Source organism: Maylandia zebra, linkage group LG12, assembly GCF_041146795.1.
Source record: "Maylandia zebra isolate NMK-2024a linkage group LG12, Mzebra_GT3a, whole genome shotgun sequence".
Taxonomy (NCBI): Eukaryota; Metazoa; Chordata; class Actinopteri; order Cichliformes; family Cichlidae; genus Maylandia; species Maylandia zebra.
Genome location: NC_135178.1, coordinates 40235023 through 40256189, shown reverse-complemented (window position 1 = coordinate 40256189; position 21167 = coordinate 40235023). Strand labels below are relative to the sequence as shown.

The 21167-nt window shown below is 41.6% G+C and overlaps 1 protein-coding gene and 1 long non-coding RNA gene across 2 annotated transcripts; both read left to right on the top strand.

Annotated features, from left to right (window-relative positions):
* The first annotated feature begins 7793 nt into the window (after nt 1–7793).
* On the top strand, nt 7794–12173 carry LOC112435644 (uncharacterized). The gene is made up of 4 exons (XR_003024725.2): nt 7794–7879; nt 9425–9623; nt 11570–11609; nt 12118–12173. It is a non-coding gene; the product is annotated as an uncharacterized LOC112435644 (long non-coding RNA).
* Nucleotides 12174–15696: 3523 nt separating this feature from the next.
* Nucleotides 15697–20419, top strand: LOC101470226 (GTPase IMAP family member 8). Its single transcript, XM_076891321.1, has 2 exons — nt 15697–16502; nt 16703–20419. Exons 1-2 carry the CDS (start codon nt 16301–16303, stop codon nt 19465–19467), a joined length of 2967 nt encoding a protein of 988 aa, XP_076747436.1. The 5' UTR covers nt 15697–16300; the 3' UTR covers nt 19468–20419.
* Nucleotides 20420–21167: the final 748 nt, after the last annotated feature.

Below are 21167 nucleotides of genomic sequence, written 5' to 3'. Positions count from 1 at the left end.
TGGAGTTTGCAAGTGTTTTGGAGTTTGTACGTGTTTTGGAGTTTGCAAGTGTTTTGGAGTTTGCATGTGTTTTGGAGTTTGCAAGTGTTTTGGAGTTTGTATGTGTTTTGGAGTTTGCAAGTGTTTTGGATTTTGCAAGTGTTTTGGAGTTTGCAACTGTTTTGGAGTTTGTACGTGCTTTGTCTCTAGGGGCCACCGTAGGGCAACAGATGAATTGAAGCAAACAAGCATGCTGTGTGTAACAGCACAAGTAGTGCTGCTCATTAGCTGCTATAGCTAACTGGGTAAGGGTGTCATGGGTCTGTAGCTCTGTTCACTGTTTTAGGGAACATATTTAAAGTAAGTTACAGGGCTTTCCCCTGCCTTTCTGGAGGGCTTATATTTCACTAAAAACTATATAATATGCATATCCACACAATTATGGATTATTATAATGACGATATATATTCTGGAGAAGGTATAAAATGTCACTGTATGTGTGTGTGTGTGTGCGTGTTTTATGTGTATAGATTTTTTGTTACATGCTTACCCCACCATGACCACCCCTTTCTTTTGCCCTATTAATATTCCAGTTTCAGTTTATTTCCCACAGGTTTTATAATCTGTTGGTTTATGGTTCCAAGCGCTGAATTTATAATCCAACACTTCAAAAATTATTGGAGAAAAAAAACCAAAAACCAAAAATACATAACCAACTTGTAAGTTCACACTTTGGGCAGCAATTGATCCCACTGGTGTCTCTGCTGCAATTTCCAACTTTTCCAATCTTTTGAACTAATCTTGGAGGAGACAAAGGGAGGAGCCCTGCATCTCTTCTTCACAACACTTTTATACCTGCCCACACCCCCCTTCTGGATGTCACATCTTCTGAGATGATATCTGGCCTCACCCATGGTGACATCAAGTTAACCAATGTCCAGCCATACCTTATCATCTTCTCTTGATCTGACTTTTCCACAAACATGATTCACTTTGTCTGAGGCCTGGATCTCCTCCATGCCTGCTTCATGCCGTGGGGGGTGGGGCTATGGCTCCCGACACCCTCTGGCAGATTGTTACATGGAGAAACCTTTTAAATACAAGTGCGCTCATCCACACAGGTGTACACTCGGGCGCTCATACACACAAACTATAACTACAACTTTCTTGGCTAATACCTCGAAGCACATTGTGCGTTGTCGGTCTTATGTGCTGCTCAATAACACTCAATATTTAGTATTTACTGTTACTTACACTTATCTAGGTTATTGCAGTGGTGTTGTGTTTACTATGTTGTTCTCTTTTTGCTTGTTCTCTTTTTCTTCTCTCTCATCAGGTGATCCAGGTGATTGTTTTTTAAGTGCCGTCTCTCACTGTCCCTCTTCCCCTCTGCTTTTCTTTCCCTCCCTCTCTTTCTCCCTTTCCTATCCCCCAGTCATGTATGTCCCATCTGTTATAACTTAAAATAAAATAAAATAAATAAATAACAATAAGTCAATCAAATGGACCAATACGGCCATGACGATCCACTTGGTAAAATAAATCCGTTGGGGATCTTTCTTGGCCTTCAGACAATAATTCTGATGGCTAAAGAACCAAACAGGACAGGCAAAAAACCAAACAAACAAAACAACCCCCCCCCCCCCCCCCCCCCAAAAAAAAAAAAAAACCCAAACAAAGAAAAACAAAAGCGATGATTTAAAAAAGTTTGAACAGCCAGCCTCCAGAAATGCTCCGTCGCTGGCGGCCCCCTGAACAGTGTAATGAACTCCAGTGCCGTGGACCTCCTGAACTGTTTTGCTTTGGATTCCTGTGCTGTCGACCTCCGGGCCGACTGTTTTCATGAGCTCCAGTGTTTTCTGTGAACATTTTGGAACTGTGGAACTCTGGTTTTTGGGCCGTCAGGAGCCGTCCTTTAGAGTGGTGTACTGTCATGGTCCTGGGTCCAGTGACCCAGTGTTTTTGTGTTGATCATTAATGTAGCACCCTCAAGGATTGACGTACGCATGATGTAGTTATAGAACAGGGTTTATTCTGGTCTTGGCAACCCCTGAGAACTGCTCACGGACAAACAATAAACAAAACATAACATTAAAATGCGCTCTTGTACTTAGTGCCAATCAATCAAAAGTCCTTAATTACATAAAATAAAACATTTAAAACACACAAACCTCGTGAGCTGACATCCAGGAGGTGCTAAATAGTCCTTTATGGCCTTATTGCCTTATCCTCCATCTTCTTTCTCAATTATTTCTACTCTTTGAACGATACTTTCTCCATGTGTGAAGCTAACTGTGAGCTGCAGCATGCAGACACCAGCAAAAAAGGAGACTGGGAGGAGACCAAGCTGTACCCTACACAATGCGGAGATACAGAAATTCTTTTATTGCTGCCATATAATCTGCATCATTATAACTGCATTAATAACATTCTTTACAGCATTATTTCATTTAATAATATTTCTCACAGTATTGATACTGCATTACAGTTGTTTATTGAAGATGTCCATTTGAGGACCCTTCCATTATGTTAACTTTTATTACAAATACGGTTAGAAATATTTTATACACATTGCATATCTGTGCTTATTTTGAGTTGATGTTCAGTTCATTAAGGGTCTTAAGCTTCACTGGCGTGACTGTCCAGGTGATCCATGCTGAGGGAAACTAGAACATAGAAGGATAACTGCAATGCATGCTTACAGTACATATAATACATATAATCTAGGAATGTGTCCGGCCTGAGGCCTTAAACTCATTTGGTGTCTTACTATATTTTACTCTACTTGGTAACAGATGATCAGAGTCAATAATTAGCCTCAGAGACCCTGAGGGCTTGAAGATTATTACCTTGTATGGAAGGTGTTATCAAAATGAGAAGTTCTGTGTCTGTTTATAGCTATTAAAGATGTACCAGATGTACGATTAACTGTGACTAAGGTCTGGAACCTATTTTAATCTGTCATTGACGCCATGGGGGGGGGGGGGGGGGGCGTGTACCCCACTGCTTTATAAGTATCCACAACATGTATTTTGGTCAGAAGACATATGTTGATGTTTTCTCCGGGCTGTTAATAAACTCATCGTTTGATTGCACTTTTCTGGGGCTTCCGTGGTTTGTGACACTGCTCTACATTGATCGATTTCGCGACAACAATTCACCACCAGAGGGCGCAAAGAACAAAATCCAGACATACAGCTTACAATTAATATTCTCTATTTTTGGCGGTTCTCATGGTTGAGTCTCTTGTATTTGTAGCTCCCTAGGTTAGCTTTTGTATTTTGTGATTTCTAAGCTTTAGTTTTTGTTACTGTGCCTCCTCTGAATTCCTTGTGTTATGTCTGGTTACCCTGGTTTCTATGTTCGCTTATTTCCTGTTTAACTTTGACAGTCTTGTGTTAGTGGCTGTATCACAATTCAGGGTCTGCAGCCTTAAAGGCCGCAGCCTCAACGATCCTCAAGGGCCGCGTACTCAAAGACCGCTGAGGCCAGAAGTGCGAGGCTTGTAGGCTTGTGAAATGGGCAGTCTAGCCTCCATCGCGCTGCCCAGGTTGCCTAGCAACCATGATACTAACAGCTGGAAACGTTTCATACAGCTTTGTTTGACAGAAATGAAGGAGAACATATTTTGTACATTTGTTTCTACACGAGCTTTGTGTGATAAGTATCTGAGGCTGAGACCACAGGACAGTAAAACATGATTTTTGGGCTTCATTTCTGTGCTGAACAGTCATTTAAGATTAGTTAGTAAATAACAATTAGCTAATGTTGTTCATGAGACTAAAGTCATCTCACTTTCGTAATGTAAATATAATATGGCCAATATTAAAGTTATTGTCAGATTATTATGATATATTACAGCAGTGAGCTTGAACTGTGTGTCAAAGATTCAAGTTGCAGTTATTTATATTTCCTATCACCTTAAATCTTCACTCAAAGACGAGTATCTGTGACAGTGTATATACAGATGTATTATATATAAGAGACAAATATTGTTCCTTCAGTATGTTGGCATTACTAAATTTGGCTCAATGCTTACATATATGTGTAAAAAGCAAATGTACGAGCTGTGATAACTGTTTCTGATAGAATGAAGAGTAGACTGATATATGAAATATTCCTTTATTGGGTAAGAAAATCAGACCATGTCATAACTGCTTTAAGTCATACAGAACAGATATCAGAGCCTTAAACAGGTTGACTTCTGCTAAATGGGTCAAACTGGGCAGAAAGTCTACAAACACAGAACATCCTTATAAAATATGATGTAACACTACAGGGAGTGCAGAATTATTAGGCAAATGAGTATTTTGTCCACATCATCCTCTTCATGCATGTTGTCTTACTCCAAGCTGTATAGGCTCGAAAGCCTACTACCAATTAAGCATATTAGGTGATGTGCATGTCTGTAATGAGAAGGGGTGTGGTCTAATGACATCAACACCCTATATCAGGTGTGCATAATTATTAGGCAACTTCCTTTCCTTTGGCAAAATGGGTCAAAAGAAGGACTTGACAGGCTCAGAAAAGTCAAAAATAGTGAGATATCTTGCAGAGGGATGCAGCAGTCTCAAAATTGCAAAGCTTCTGAAGCGTGATCATCGAACAATCGAGCGTTTCATTCAAAATAGTCAACAGGGTCGCAAGAAGCGTGTGGAAAAACCAAGGCGCAAAATAACTGCCCATGAACTGAGAAAAGTCAAGCGTGCAGCTGCCAAGATGCCACTTGCCACCAGTTTGGCCATATTTCAGAGCTGCAACATCACTGGAGTGCCCAAAAGCACAAGGTGTGCAATACTCAGAGACATGGCCAAGGTAAGAAAGGCTGAAAGACGAGCACCACTGAACAAGACACACAAGCTGAAACGTCAAGACTGGGCCAAGAAATATCTCAAGACTGGTTTTTCTAAGGTTTTATGGACTGATGAAATGAGAGTGAGTCTTGATGGGCCAGATGGATGGGCCCGTGGCTGGATTGGTAAAGGGCAGAGAGCTCCAGTCCCACTCAGAGGCCAGCAAGGTGGAGGTGGAGTACTGGTTTGGGCTGGTATCATCAAAGATGAGCTTGTGGGGCCTTTTCGGGTTGAGGATGGAGTCAAGCTCAACTCCCAGTCCTACTGCCAGTTTCTGGAAGACACCTTCTTCAAGCAGTGGTACAGGAAGAAGTCTGCATCCTTCAAGAAAAACATGATTTTCATGCAGGACAATGCTCCATCACACGCGTCCAAGTACTCCACAGCGTGGCTGGCAAGAAAGGGTATAAAAGAAGAAAAACTAATGACATGGCCTCCTTGTTCACCTGATCTGAACCCCATTGAGAACCTGTGGTCCATCATCAAATGTGAGATTTACAAGGAGGGAAAACAGTACACCTCTCTGAACAGTGTCTGGGAGGCTGTGGTTGCTGCTGCACGCAATGTTGATGGTGAACAGATCAAAACACTGACAGAATCCATGGATGGCAGGCTTTTGAGGGTCCTTGCAAAGAAAGGTGGCTATATTGGTCGCTGATTTGTTTTTGTTTTGTTTTTGAATGTCAGAAATGTATATTTGTGAATGTGGAGATGTTATATTGGTTTCACTGGTAAAAATAAATAATTGAAATGGGTATATATTTGTTTTTTGTTAAGTTGCCTAATAATTCTGCACAGTAATAGTCACCTGCACACACAGATATCCCCCTAAAATAGCTCAAACTAAAAACAAACTAAAAACTACTTCCACAAACATTCAGCTTTGATATTAATGAGTTTTTTGGGTTCATTGAGAACATGGTTGTTGTTCAATAATAACATTATTCCTCAAAAATACAACTTGCCTAATAATTCTGCACTCCCTGTATAGATCAACTTAGCTCAGAATATATAAAGCATATAAACAATCACAGCAATATGATGCAACAAACACAGCAGTGCTACTGATCCAAAATACTCAAAGCTTCATAGAACTGAAACCAACATTTATTTTTAGGTCCATTCTGCTGCTGATACAGACTTTAGGTTTCTGAATGTTAAACTTGTTGCTGCCTTTCATAGTGTGTAACTTGAAGGCCCTGAGTACTTTCTCCCACACTGGAAACACTGGGAGGATCACATTATTTGAACATTACCTAATAAGACTGATTCAGCACAGACAGTTATGTTAAACTTTCCTAGCAGTCCTTCACAAACAGGGAACAGTCTGTCTATTCTCTCCATCTGTCAGCTGCTGCTGGCTCTTCCTCCTCCTCTTCCTCACACACTGCTGAGTTTGTCCTGGTGGATCATCAGGGCTGCAAAGCCTCACAGATGATGTGCAGCAGTGGGTCCCTCAGTCTGTCCTCACTCTGGACACTTGCAGTCGTCACACATAGAAATCAAATGTGTGATAAGCTGCAGGATTCAAACACAAGTGTAACTTATAAACACATGTTCATACTTTTATTCCACAATCAGAGAGAAAGAAACAGAGAGAGAGTGCAGGACAGACAGACAGGTCTCTGGATGTATTTTTCCAGCAGTGTGCACGCTCAGATTTTCATGTTTTTTTTTAAATTTATTTTATTTCTCTCCTGAGAGCCATACACACTGTATATAAACATCTGCCAAATTCCAGCTGTTAACAAGAGCGACCTGACGGTATGTTAATGAACACACAGACAGTTCAGGATCTGATGGTAAATAACTCTTCCACACACTGCACAGATCAGCTATTCCACACAGGCTTGTTTTTAATAATGCAGCTCTCCTCTGGATAAATCCTGAGCTCCACCTGAGTCTAAGTCCTCAGGACCTTAACAGAGTTCACTTTTATAGAAACCTTCTTCAGCCTCCTCTTACTCTTCTTAACTGCCACACTACTAGGAGAGAAATACATGTAAAACCTACACTTACACTCTATTTTTATTTTTAGGACATCAATCTGTCCCTCACACGCCTTCATCAGTGCTCGTCTTTGAGCTGCTAATTTGCGCTGCTCCTGGCAGGAATTTATTAAAATGATCTGACTGCATATTTGCACAGACATTAGCACACTGCTGTTGGATCCCCTAAATGACTTTTCACTCCCATGGCAGCATTCTTACAAATTTCAGTAATAAAATTGAGTTCAGTGCCAATTCACCAAGCATACTGTGAATATTTTATATCCTCAGTTGGAAATTAAATATAAACTTAAATAAGGAAGAATTGTTTCTGTGCTCCATCTACACTCCTACTGTCGTATGAGAGTCTGATAGATTCAGTGGTTGAATGTAACTTTGCACATTTACAGACTACAATTCAGGAATTAACCAGGAGAGGTTGTTCTCCTCATCTAACAGAAACCAGTTTTTATTCACTTGTAAATTTTCTCAGTCTTAGTTTTCTTTGAGGTGTTAAATAGTAAATGTTCTGTATTTGTATAGCGCTTTAGTTAGTCCCTAAGGACCTCAAAGCATTTCACACTACATTCAGTCATTCACACACTGGTGTGATGGCAGCTACATTGTAGCCACAGCCACCCTGGGGCGCACTGACAGAGGCGAGGCTGCCGGACACTGGCGCCACCGGGCCCTCTGACCACCAGTAGGCAACGGGTGAAGTGTCTTGCCCAAGGACACAACGACCGAGATTGTCGGAGCCGGGGCTCGAACCGGCAACCTTCTGATTTCAAGACAAACTGCCAACTCTTGAGCCACGATCGCGTTGCAGGTTAACATTGACTCAGGTGTTCAGGTGTTTCAGTGATGTCACGCTGATGTCAGCAGTGAGACTCCCGCCCACTCTGCTGAGACGACTTTGTTACAGGTGAGCTTTCACCTTGAAGAGGTGTCGCATGAAACGTGTGGAATAACAAAAGACGACTGTTTTTAGCTAAAAGACCTGAAGAGTCAGCATGAATTCTGCTCCCAGCACAGTGATGCCACAGACACACAGCTCAGGTAAGATCTGCAGGATGACCTGATCAATAATAAGAACTAAAATCAGTCCATGTACAGATTGCAGGATCTCTGCGGTTCTGTTTGTGACGTTTGATCTCAAAGACAAAAATCCAGTGAAATGATTTTTTTTTTTAATTTTATGTCAAAAAGTTCGTCTGTTTTAAATTTGTTCAGATTTTAACAAAGTAACGCTTTTAATCCAGCCGGGCAGTGCATTGTTGTTCAAGAGCGGAGAGTCTAAAGTCCAGGGACGATGAATTTAATTGCAGCTACAATGTTAGGAGCAATAAAAAATTCAATAATAAAAGTATAATATTTAACTGTAAGAATATTAACTTTGTAAATGTAGATCTGTGTGTATTAGTGCAGCTTCTATTCATGTTAATAACCAGGAGCCGTCAAAATAACATTTGGTTTTCAGAAAGTTTCAGACAGTCATGTCCCATCTGGTGTGTTTTTTTTTAAAATCACAGTTATGGATGCTTTCCTTCTTTTCATCAGTTTGTGGACATCAGAGTAATAAATACGATACGTGGAATACAGCTGAGTAACAGTAATGTAATACTCACTGTGACCTGTATGACCTCCTGTTAGTCTGTAGGAAAAAAACAAAAAACCCAACTTGTATGACATCATAACCTGATGTATTTTTCTTTTTATGTATTCAAGTATTTTTATTTTTGTGACCGTAGCTGTTATTTTCTCGTCTGCATCAAAGTCTGAAACTTTTGTATTAATCTTTAAAAAGGTTCATAAGTCTTAGTCTCAGATTATCTAGGAACATAAAACTGATAGCAGAGAATAATCAGAAAGGGCCTTTTTTAAATAATTAACTCACATTGATATTTATAAAGCCGACCTTTGACCTGCAGTTAGATATAAAGTAAATGTGATGTGTATCATGTCCTGTGAGTCGATGAGTAACAGCATGCACAAAGAAGAAAATGATAACGTTTGGAAAAAGTGAACATTGACCACAGAGTAGATAACATCCACTGTGTACAGATAAACACAGACTTCTTGTTACCTTGTTTAATTTGAACAGACGCAAACTCATCAAGTAAAGCCTCTAAGCTTGGTGGGAGCAAATATTAGAGTAACCTGACCTCTCAGAGTTCTCGTATATGCAAATCTGGAGGTTTTATTTATGACCTCAGCAGTGATGGTCAGGGGTACTCGACATTGCTGTTGGATGTGCATGCAGATGCAGCTGAGCATGTATTTGATGACACAGCGACCAGGTGTTTTATCAGGACAGGTGAACACAAATGTGTCTGTACACACCGCAAAACCACTCAGAGCTCAGAAGCTTAAAAAGGGCCCAATATGTGACTGTGGAGACAGCAGAGCAATTTTCAAACTTTATTTACAAGTTTAATCAAAGGAATAAACTTGGTGAGGGATTCAGGGCTTGATGTTTGAACACGACTCGTAGTGTGGAGATCTAAAGCTGTAACTGTGGACAGAGGAGTGGGTGATTAGCGTGAGTATGAAACTTCTCCAGGCTTGAATGAATTTGAAAGAGGAATATGACTCATGTTGCAGGCAGAGTTGGCGACACTTTGAGGAGCAGCTGAAGGTCCGGGTGAGCTGAAGAGAGCGATGCTGAGCTGACCTGAGTTAAAAGGGATCCAGTGCAAAACAGTGGCAAGAGGGCAGGCAGGTGCCATACTGAAATCCTTCCCAGGAGTCAGAGCGTGAAACAGGTGCTGTGACCAGAGAGCTGTAGCACAAGAAAAGCAAGGTGGGTACATAGACTTAGACTAGAAGCATGTAGCATGAGAGACATTTACCAATGTGGGTAAAGTGACAAACAAGCAATGAAGACGCTGGTCTTAAATATTCTCAGTAGATTGCGCTAGATTAACTCCAGGTAAGTTGGGCAGGTGAGGAGATGACAGCTCCGCCCAGGGGCGGGCACAGGAGAATCTGGAGCTCAGTGGAAAACTACCAGCAGCTCACTCGGACTATCACACTTAGATGGTTTAAATGTCAAAATCTGAATACAAAATAAAAGTATAATGAAAGGTTTAATCTTTCCCTGTGTGTGGGAAACTGAACACGGCACACATGGGACAGGACAAATATCAAAATAAAATAAGAAGTAATACACACAAACGCCCTGAGACTCCAAAACCCCACAAAGGAGGGGTGGTGAGGGTGGGGGTGGTTTTCCGGTCTTTGGCAGGGGTCTCAAACTCCAGTCCTCGCGGGCCTGTGTCCTGAAACTTTTGTGTCCCTGCTGCAACACACCTGAATAACATTAAAGACTCTCTAGAACCTGACTACATGCTGAGATGGAATAGGCTTCCATGATCCATCATAGCAGATGGTTCGCAATAATTGGAATGAGGACAGACCCAGAGTCTAGATGCTGGTGGTGCTGGACACAAAGATGGAGGTTCGGACGACGCTCCGAATGACAAAGGTGAAGCGGAGACTGGGAGGAAGCGTGCTGCATAAATGAGTTTGAAAGGAAGACTGAAAGACGAGAACAGATATTTAAAGCACACAGAACAGAATCTGACCGGCTTGCAGAAGGTGAGCAAGAAAATTGGATGGATGGATGGATGACAGAATTAAATCTGAAAACATGGAAAAGTAGAAGTGATGTAAAGAATAGACTTGTGTAATAAGCATGAAGACTTAAAGAAACCCAGTCACCTCCTTTCCAAGCTCCTTAGTCTACCATGAACTGGATGACTGAGAACTTAGACAGACATAAAGAACAGACGAGCAGCCCAAACACCAGGAAAGCTGACAGATGAGTGATTACAGAGTTTGATTGAATCTTTATCGAACTCCAGAGTGATTGCTGACACACACATGTTACTCAATCAACAACTTCTCTGGCAGACAGGTACAGATATTACTGCGATGGTTTGATTATTCACCTTGCTGGATTGAAATTTCCCCAGAGACACATCTAACCACACTCAGTCACACTTTGCAATAATAATGTTTTTGATCTGAATGAATAAAATCTGAACCATGTGACCAGAGATGGCAGAGGGAAGCAAACTTTCAGGATGGTGTTAAATTATTTCCCCAAAGGAAAGGATGAGAAGATTTAGAATATTTACTGAAACTACTGAAACATTCAAGATTTACTAGGAAGCATTAAATGCACCGAAAACTTGTGAACTACGATCAAACCAGCACTGAAACCTTAAAAGTGAACAACAGCCTGAAATGTACTCTCTGCCCAACATGTTCTCACTCCCAAAGCGTAACATACTCCGCTATGTGACAAATCGTCTGTATGTTATGCTTTTGGCCACCCAACACTTTCCTATGTTACGCGTTCAGAAACAGGAGGAAACATGAGAACAGTTTGTACTGAATCTACACATGTACATTTATTTTACTTTCCCATCATGAATCACTTTGGAAAACACTATCTTAACACAGTTGTGGTTAAAGTTAGCGATTATGGTTATAATTAGGGTTAAGGCTGGAATACACGTGTTACCACCAGGAGCATCAACCTATTGGATTCCATCCACACGTATCATAGGGACACGGAAGGTAACATTTTGCGTTCTCATGGGACACCTCGGGACCTGTTCTCATGAGCATGCTCTGTTCTGCAACATTTTAAATGCAGTCACGCTTCTGAAGACAGAAGATTTTGCTCACTTTGTTGTGAATATTTAGAACATTGTTCTTTTTTTCTTTTCAACTCCACAGTGAGTTCTGCAGCTGAATGACAGCATGGCAGCAGCTTTTGGTGAGTCTTACTTTGTCACACTTACATGCAGTACCTGTGGGTTACCTCCCTCTACAAGCACCGTTTGACAGTAATTTGTTTCTTGGTTTCTCCTTGTTGCTGAAATCTGAAATTTGTCTGATTGGAGGATAAACGATGTGACTACAGGTGAATATTTTACAGCAGGTCTCATCTGAGTGTCTTTGCTGAACCAGGCTGGATGCTGTGTTGCATGTAACATGCTTTAACAATGCATTTAACCAATAACATTTGTCAGAATGTATTTTCTGAAAATTAAAAGTCACATTTAATAATCTTTCAAAGTAAACTTTGTTTCCTCTGCTATATACAGTTCAGTACATACAGAGACGAGACGACAGTTTCCCAGAACTAATGTGATCTGTTCATACAGCTGTTGACATTAAAAGTGCTTTGTTCCATCTGATGTAGTCATTGCAGGATAACACGTCTCAGTGCATAAACTACTACTAATAATAATAAAAGAAGAGTTATTTCTTTATCTTTGCAGGACCACAAGACACTTTTCCCAGACGTCGCAGGAAGAGCTTTAATTTTGTGCCACCCTACAGTGAGTGAAAAGTGAAGAAAACTATTTTATGTAAACTTTTGGGGGTCATTTCTGGGAGAGGTTACAGCATATCAAATGTGTCCTTAACTTCATGTTAACAGATCAAACATTCAGGACACCAGTGCTTGTTTATGTAGCTCTATGCCACAGACATGAAGTTGGTGCAATTTTCAAAAGAGATTATAGAAATAAAATTGTGCCAAACAAGGAAAAAAAATTGGTCTTCAGATTCTGTGGATGTAAAACTGAGCTTTTAACAGAGGTTACATTTATTTATTGTCACAGCGGTGGATCGGACTCAGGCGCAGACTGAGAGAACACGGTTCAAAGTTCTTTATTAACCACACTGGTGCGCTATATACACATGAAGGGGGGGGGGGGGGGTAGCCCAGGGTTCCGGGGGTCAACAGGTTGGGGAAAATACACGCCTTCATACTGGCTCCGCTCCTCGTCCACACAATCAGCTCCACTCTCACTCACGGTGTCCAGGGTTCACAATGCGGGCAGGTCCAGAGAAACCTATTTACAGAGATGAGGATTAATCACCAGCTGGCCATCCACGAGCCAGGGGGGCGGCGGGGGCCTGGAAGGAGGGCATAATGGGCTGGAGAGCACTGGCTTGACCTGAGAGACATGGAATACATCATGAATATATTGCGTGGCAGTTTCAGTCAGACAGATGCAGGGTTGATTATAGCACTGATTTCAAATGGGCCAATGAAGTTGGGGGAGAGTTTCTTAGATTCGGCACGTATCGACTGGAGACCCATACCTTCTGCCCCACCACATACTCAGGGGCGGCTGTCTGGTGGCGATCCGCGAGTGCTTTATTACGTTCCTTGGTCCGGAGTAACGCTGCCCGAGTGGCCCGCCAGGCCCTGTGACACCTGCTACACCTGCGAAGATGATGTTGGACAGAAGGAACAGTATGCTCACCGTCAACTTTGGGAAACAGAGGTGGTTGGTATCCTAAAAGACACTTTGAAGGGTGACACACCAGATGCAGAGGATGTGTGACTGTTGTGAGCATACCCTATCCATGGCAGGTGTTCGCTCCAGATGGCCTGATTATGAGAGGTGACACAGCGGAGGGCTGTGTCAAATCTTCATTGATGCGCTCCGTTTGGCCGTTGCTTTGTGGGTCGAAGCCGGAGGAGAGGCTGACCTTGGGTCCTATGGTAGAGCAAAACTCTTCCACACCCGCCACATGAACTGAGGGCCCCGGTCCAAGACAATGTCCTCAGGGATGCCATGGAGCCAGTCAACAATGGTCATTATTGTAGTGTTACCTGCAGATTGCAGCAGACCAGTGACAAAATCCAGAAAGATGTGGGACCAAGGTCGCCCAGGTGTGGTGAGTGGCTGCAGATGTCCAGATGGGTGTTGACTGGAGTACTTATATTGAGCACAAGTGATGCAGGCAGTTACATACTCCCGTGAGTCTTTGATGGTGGGCCACCAGAAATACCTTTGCAGGATTGCAGTAGTGCGGTAAACTCCCGGATGGCAGGAGAAACGGGCTGTGTGAACCCACTGGAGCACTCAGAATCGGACAGCCACCAGAACAAAGAGTCGATCGGGGGGGCCTGCTCCGGGATCAGGATTGGTCTCTTGCACCTCCTGGATGAGCTCTTCAATCTCCCACGTAACGGCTCCGATAATACAGGAAGCGGGCAGAACAGATCCAGGGTCGGATTCCTATCCAACTAAGGCAAATTGCCAGGATAGAGCGTCTGGTTTAACATTTTGGGAGCCTGGCCTGTAAGTGATAGTGAAATTAAACTGGGTGAAAAACAAAGCCCACCTGGCCTGCCGTGAGTTGAGTCGCTTCGCCGAGCGGATGTACTCTAGGTTTTTATGATCAGTCCATACGATAAACTGCTGTGCGGCCCCTCCAGCCAGTCTCTCCACTCCTCTAGAGCAAGTTTTATGGCCAGCAGTTGGCGATCTCCAATGTCATAATTCTTCTCGGCTGGGGCGAGTCAACAAGAGAAAAAGGTACAGGGGTGGAGCTTACCCTCAAACCATTGAGAAAGCACGGCCCCGACTCTGATGCATCCATCTCCACCATGAACCGCTGGGTTAGGTCCGGCTGGCTGTTAGCTCTTTGTACAGTAAAGTTACTGTGGGATACAAATAATATCAGGCTGATCCTGCCACTAATTGTTCCCCCAGTCCAAACCACAGACAAACAGTATCCCACAGTTGTTTATGAACCCATTTTGCACAGAGGAATTTTTTGAAAAACAAATTATTGTTAGCAATGCTGAATATTATTGCACAGGAAAAAAAACAACTACATGTAAAATAATTACACCGTGACGCCTCTGTGGAGGGACAGTAACTGCGTGTGTGTATGCAAGCGTGTAAAAACTGAAGATAGTCAAAAACGCCGTTTACGTGTGGGCGAGAGGTCCAAACGCATAGAAAAAGCTGCGTTTTCAAAAATACACGTGTAGGTGTTGGCGATGTGTAAAAGAGTTAGCAGTTATTGCTACCTGTAATTTATTGCAGTTTAATGGTTTACTAAATGTTTAAGGTGTGAAATAAACTGCAATGGAGCTTGAAAACAAAACATGCGCGTGCGCGCTATTTACACATGGGGGGGGGGGGGGGGGGGGGGGTAGACCAGGGTTCTGGGGGTCAGCAGGTTGGGAAACACACGCCTTCGTACTGGCTCCGCTCTCCACACTGCAGGTTACCTGATGTAATGTTTTTCAGCTACAAAGAAACATGGTCTGACTCCTACCAACTATATAAAGAGTAACTGAAGGTTAAATGCAGCTAAGATGTCCTGTTTTAAACCAGACCTCCACACCGCTGCTCTCAGCCACCATCGCTCTGGCAGCAAGAGCGCTAGAGTCAGAGCAGGGGAGAGGCGAGCTGGAACCAACCATTATGGGAGGGATCTATACTTTTGTTGTTAAAATGTTACATCTCAACCAAGTACTGTATGCTTTTTATATTTTTAGTAGTGTGTCACACAAACAGCAAATAATGTCAAAAAAGTAAGAAATCTTTGGGGGTGCTTTGATTCATTCAGCACCCCCCAAAAATGGGCTAAAATCACTCCTGATCTCCACACAAGCAGCTCCACTCTCACCCACGGTGTCCAGGGGTCACAATGAGGGCAGAGCCAGAAATACCTATTTACAGAGACGAGGATTAATCCAAGGCAAGCACGGGTCAACAGAATCGCAATGAAGCCAGGCAATACTAACGAGAGTTACTCAACATTCCAGCGACGAGTAGCTCAGAGCCCCCGCCTTAAGAAGAGTCAGAGATCAAACTGCAAATCACCGGTGATCAGATGCAGGTGCGTATCCCAAGGGCGGGAGCCTAATCTGAGCTCCGCCCAGGCAGACAGACGAGAGAGAGAGAGCAAGGAGAGCAAAACAACAAACACTTGTGGCCACATTGGGCTGGCCGGGGAGACACAGGGACCATGACATTTTTCAGCTCTCAAACTTTATGTAGTATTCTCACATGTGAATATATATTTATGGCTCAGTAATGATCCATAAATACTAGAAAAAAATAACACATATTTAAACAAAATGACAATTTTTGCACATTTTTCAATAATTACAACTCAGTGGTTACAAGTGGAAAATCATTAAATTTAGATTAATTAAAACCTATGATATAATGTTGTTGCTGCTTGTATTAACTTTGAAAGATTCTTTGTTCAGTGTTTGTGTTTGCTGTCGTTTCAGTGTCTGAGCTCAGAGCTGTCCTGCTGGGGAACAGCTGGTCTGAGAGGAGCTCAGTGGGGAACTTTATACTGGGAGAGAACAAGTTCAACCCTGAGGAAGAACTGGACCGATGTGTGAGAGTCAGTGGACACATTCAAGGGAAAGAAATATTTCTCATCAACACTCCAGATCTGCTTCATCCAAACATCTCAGAGGAGAAATTAAAGGAACATGTGAACAACTGTGTGAGGCTCTCTGATCCTGGACCTCATGTGTTCCTGCTGGTTCTACAGCCTGAAGACTTCAATGAGCATCAAAAAACGAGACTCTGCAGAGTCCTGAACTTCTTCAGTGATCATTCCTTTGATCATTCACTGGTTCTGATATCACCACCCAGAGAGAGGCGTCTGGGTTTATGGCATAGTGTCATGTATCATACACCTATACAGGAAATGATCAGACGATGTAAAAACAAGTCACTGCAGCTTGAAAACCTCAACATTCGGGAGTTACTAGAAAACATGGAACGCATTGTAGAAATGAACAATGGAACACATGTGACCTGTCAGCACACCAGCGCTGAACAAAGAAAAGAAGCTCCTGTTACTCTGAATGATCCTCAGCCTGTTGGTAAGTAAAAAAACCCCAAACTATATCTGTAGATATTTTAACATAAAGACACTTTCTAAAGTGCTCAGAAGGAACGATCCACCAAGAACATGAAGCAGCATTTACTGAAGATGGAAAAAGTGAAGAAAGACCAAAAGGCTTTTAGGATCAGTCAGACTGTCTGAGAGTAATTTCCTGTTTGTATCTTTGCTCCTTTACAGGACGTGGACTCTGCATTTTGCTGTTTGGAGGAAACTCAGCAAAGAAGACAGCACTCTGTAACTTTATTGTGAAGAAAAATTATGATTTTTCAGGATTTTCTCCAGACAGACAAGTTTTCCATGGAGAGTGGAGAGGAAAACCTTTAACAGTAGTGAAAACTCCCGACTTCTTAAATCCGTCTCTGAAAGCAGCGAGAGAAGAGATGAAGAGCTGTGTGAGTCTCTGTCCTCCTGGACCAAACGTTCTGCTGCTGATGGTGAAACCTTCTGATTTCACTATGCAGAGCAGAAAAACTCTCAGTTTGACCCTGAGTGTGTTTAATGGAGATGCCTTTAAACACTCAATGGTCATCATCACAGATGAGGAGGAGATGGGATTTTCAGTTAATTCTCTACTTAGAGATTGTGAAGGTAGACACTACAACATGTTTGAAAATGATCATCGACAGTTAATGGAGAAGATTGAGAACATCGTGCATGAGAACAAAGGAAAATTCCTCACAGTCACCGAAGAGACCATCAGACCAAAGTCTGAAGACATCAAACCACCTGAAGGGATCAGAAGAATAGAATCTGAACTCATCAAACCATCTTTAAACCTGGTTCTGTGTGGGAGGAGAGGAGCAGGGAAGACGTCAGCAGCCAAGGCCATTTTAGGTCAGACTGAGCTTCATTCAGCCTCCAACTCATCAGAGTGTGTTAAACATCAGGGAGAGGTGTGTGGACGTTGGGTTTCCCTGGTGGAGCTGCCTGCCTTGTATGGAAAACCTCAGGAGGCAGTGATGGAGGAATCACTCAGGTGTATCTCCCTCTGTGATCCTGAGGGTGTCCATGCCTTCATCCTGGTCCTACCTGTGGCTCCCCTCACTGATGAAGACAAGGGAGAGTTAGAGACCATCCAGAACACATTCAGCTCTCGAGTCAATGACTTCACCATGATTCTGTTCACTGTGGACTCAGATCCTACAGATCCAGCTGTTGTTAACTTTGTAAGACAAGACAAGGACATTCAGAAGCTCTGTCAGACTTATCGAGGACGATATGTTGTTCTCAACATCAAAGAAAAGCAAACCATCATGAACCTTCTGCATGAAGTGGATAAGATGAAAGCTAAAGGATCCAAGTGCTTCACAAAAGAAATGTTCACCAAAGCTCAAATGGAGAAGGTAACAAGACTTAAAGCTGAACTTCAGGAAGTTAAACACAGCAGTGTGGCTTCATCTGATGATGCACATCAAAGTGAACAGTCCATCAGGATGGTGCTGCTTGGAAAAACTGGCAGTGGGAAAAGTGCAACTGCAAACACCATTTTGGGCAAAAAGGTGTTTTTATCTAAAGTCAGTCAGATTTCTGTGACCAGAGAATGTCAGAAAGCAGCAGGAGAGATTGATGGATGTCCTGTTGTTGTGGTCGACACCCCCGGCTTGTTTGACACGACTCTGTCCAGTTATGAAGTTCGACAAGAGCTTCTGAACTGTATCAGCATGTTGTCTCCTGGACCTCACGTGTTCTTACTGGTGCTGCAGATCGGTCGATTTACAGAGGAGGAGAAAGAAACTGTGAAAAAGATCAAAGAGATTTTTGGAAAGAAGTCAGGAAACTTCATCATTGTTACCTTCACCAGAGGAGATGAGCTTGAAGACACATCCATTGAACGTTACATAGAAGAAGACTGTTCTGATTTTGTAAAAACTCTGATTAAAGACTGTGGAGGCAGATACCACGTCTTCAACAACAAAGATCCAAAAAACCGTAGACAAGTGACAGACCTGCTGATGAAAATTGAAGCCATGTTGAAAGACAATTATGGCGGATACTACACCACTGAGATGTTCCAAGAGGCTGAGGCAGCGATACAGAAGGAGATGGAGAGGCTGCTGAAACAGAAGGATGAAGACATGATGAGAGAGAGGGAGGCGCTTAAAAGGAAACATGAAGAAGAAATGCAAAAAGTAAAAAGACAAATGGAAGAACAGATCTCTAAATTTGAGTCTGAGAAAGAGCAGAGCTTGAAAAAACTCAAGCAGATGGAGGAACGCATTAACCAGGAGCGAGAAGAGAGAGAGAGAGAACAGAAAATCAGAGAAGATGAAAACAGAAAGAAGAAAGAAGAGGAAGAAACTCAACGACAACAATGGAAACTAAAACTGGAAACTTTGGAGAAGCAAATAGAATCTGAATCAAAGGAAGAGCTCATCAGAGAGCTGGAGCAAAACAGAGAAGAAATGAGAAGAGAGAGAGAGGCCTGGGAGATGGAAAGGAAAGACTGGTGGGACAATAAGTATCAAGAAAGTAAACAGAGACGAGAAGCAGAAGATAAGAAAATCAAAAAGCTGACAGAAAAATATGAAAAGGAAAAAGAAGATTATCACAGAAGAATAAAAGATGACAGTGTCAGAATAGAACAGGAGGAAAGAAAAAGAAGAGAATTAGAGAATGACAACAAGAAAAAAATGAAACAAATGAAGCAGAAACATGAAGACGAGGCCAGAAATCAAGCTGAAGAGCTCAATGACTTCAAAGAGAAATACACCAGGGACTTTGAATCTCTGATAGAGAAATATAATGAAGAGATAAGGGATCTGAAGGAAACATATAAGATGTTGATGCAAAAGCATGAGAAACACAAACATGAGTATTCTCATTTGCACAAGGTCTCCAGTGACAAAGAAGAAAGACTGAAGAAAGAATTGGAGGAAATGCAGAAAAAGCATGAAGAAAAAATTAACAAATATAAACAAAACCATAAATGCATCATAGCCTGATGACTTTAAACAGTGCAGCAGTAAAACAGAGAAGAACACATGAGTTTCATACCAGTGTTTGAAAGTGAACATAAAATAAAACATGGAACATCACAAAGGACCTACAGTTGCCTCAGACCAGAGAGCGAGTGATAGAGAGAGCACCACTTTTGTTTGTTTGTTTTTTCAATTAACAAAGCAGCAAAATGCAAAATTGCTGCTGAAATCTGTCATTTTTAATTTTTAGACTCTGGAAAGGCAGCAGTGTCAGCAAGACACCAACATTAGTGTTTATTATCAGAGCCATATTTTTACACTGAGTGTTTTTACTATTGTGCCCAGCAGGTGGTGCTCTCATAAAAGGACATTAATCTTCTCCTTTTGAAAGTAAAAGTAATTCAAAGTAATTCACCAAATTATTGTCTGTTAATGATTTCCACTGCAAACCTGGAAATACTGAACAGTCTACAGATGATGTATTTGAAATATTAAGTGTATGATTTGTATTATATGAGCCACAAACATTTTATGGCAGGATTAAAAACATAATAATAATTTCTGATCTGTTCTTTGCAAGTCGTATTCATTTAAATAGGAAGAAAAATAGTTGTGAAAAATTTACTTTGTAAACAATAAGATAACATACATTTAGATATAAAATTGGTAAATATCAAAATACATGCACATAATAATTATGGATATTGAGGGTTTAAAAAACTTATATGATGTTACTACATTATTTTCTAATGTGTCTTTGTAAGCATTTATTTGAGCACTGTGTTTATATAAAGTTTGATACAATTATTTAAGGGGTAGGAAATGTTTTATTGACTTTTATTGACTTATGAACAGTTTTACTCTGATTTTATTGGTGGATACTATACACGTGCAGTGCCATAGTTCCCATATGGAAATTCAGAGTGAATATAAAAAAGTTGCTGGTCATTATGTAAGAATGTTTTATAAAAATAAAATGTCCTTCTATTAATGTATCACGTGTGATTACTGGAAAGTTGGGAACATATATGGATATATGGCAGACTTTCTTTATAAATAACCTAAAAGGGCTAAAATGTTGTTCTTCAGTTTTGTTGGATCAGGTTACAGAAGCATAGAGCTGCCACCCAAGCAAAAGAAAAATAGAGGTATATCACATTATAACATGAAAACTTGTTCTAACAATATATTTTTCACGTTTGAACAACATAAAAATTATATTGTTAAAATGTGATAATCACATTGTTTGAACAATAAAGTTTTTTACGTTATAGCATATCTTTTATTGTTAAAACACAATATATTTGTTTGCCTTAAAACATAGTGAAGTGGATGACAGTGCAGATCAGAGTCTGAGAAAATGGCTCGTTTATCTGAATTCATTAAGTTCTATTTCGTGCTTGGACTGAGGCATGGGGAGATCTTGCTGTTATTGACCAGCTTGGACAGTACTGTGATAAGCATGCGGACACGTAGAAGAAACCTAAAACGCATGGGACTGTACAGGAGAAAGAGTCCAATCCGACTGAGGTGGCAGGATTTCTTATTGATCAACTGGAGGGACATGGAAGGGTCCATGGATATAAACTACACCACCTGAACTGCATTCAGGCAGGTTATGTTGTCACGCAGAGTACTGTGAGACATTTACCGAAATATCTTGATATGGGGTTGAGAGAAAGACAGACAGAGAGAGGATAAAAAGTTGGCTTTAACAGCCATCA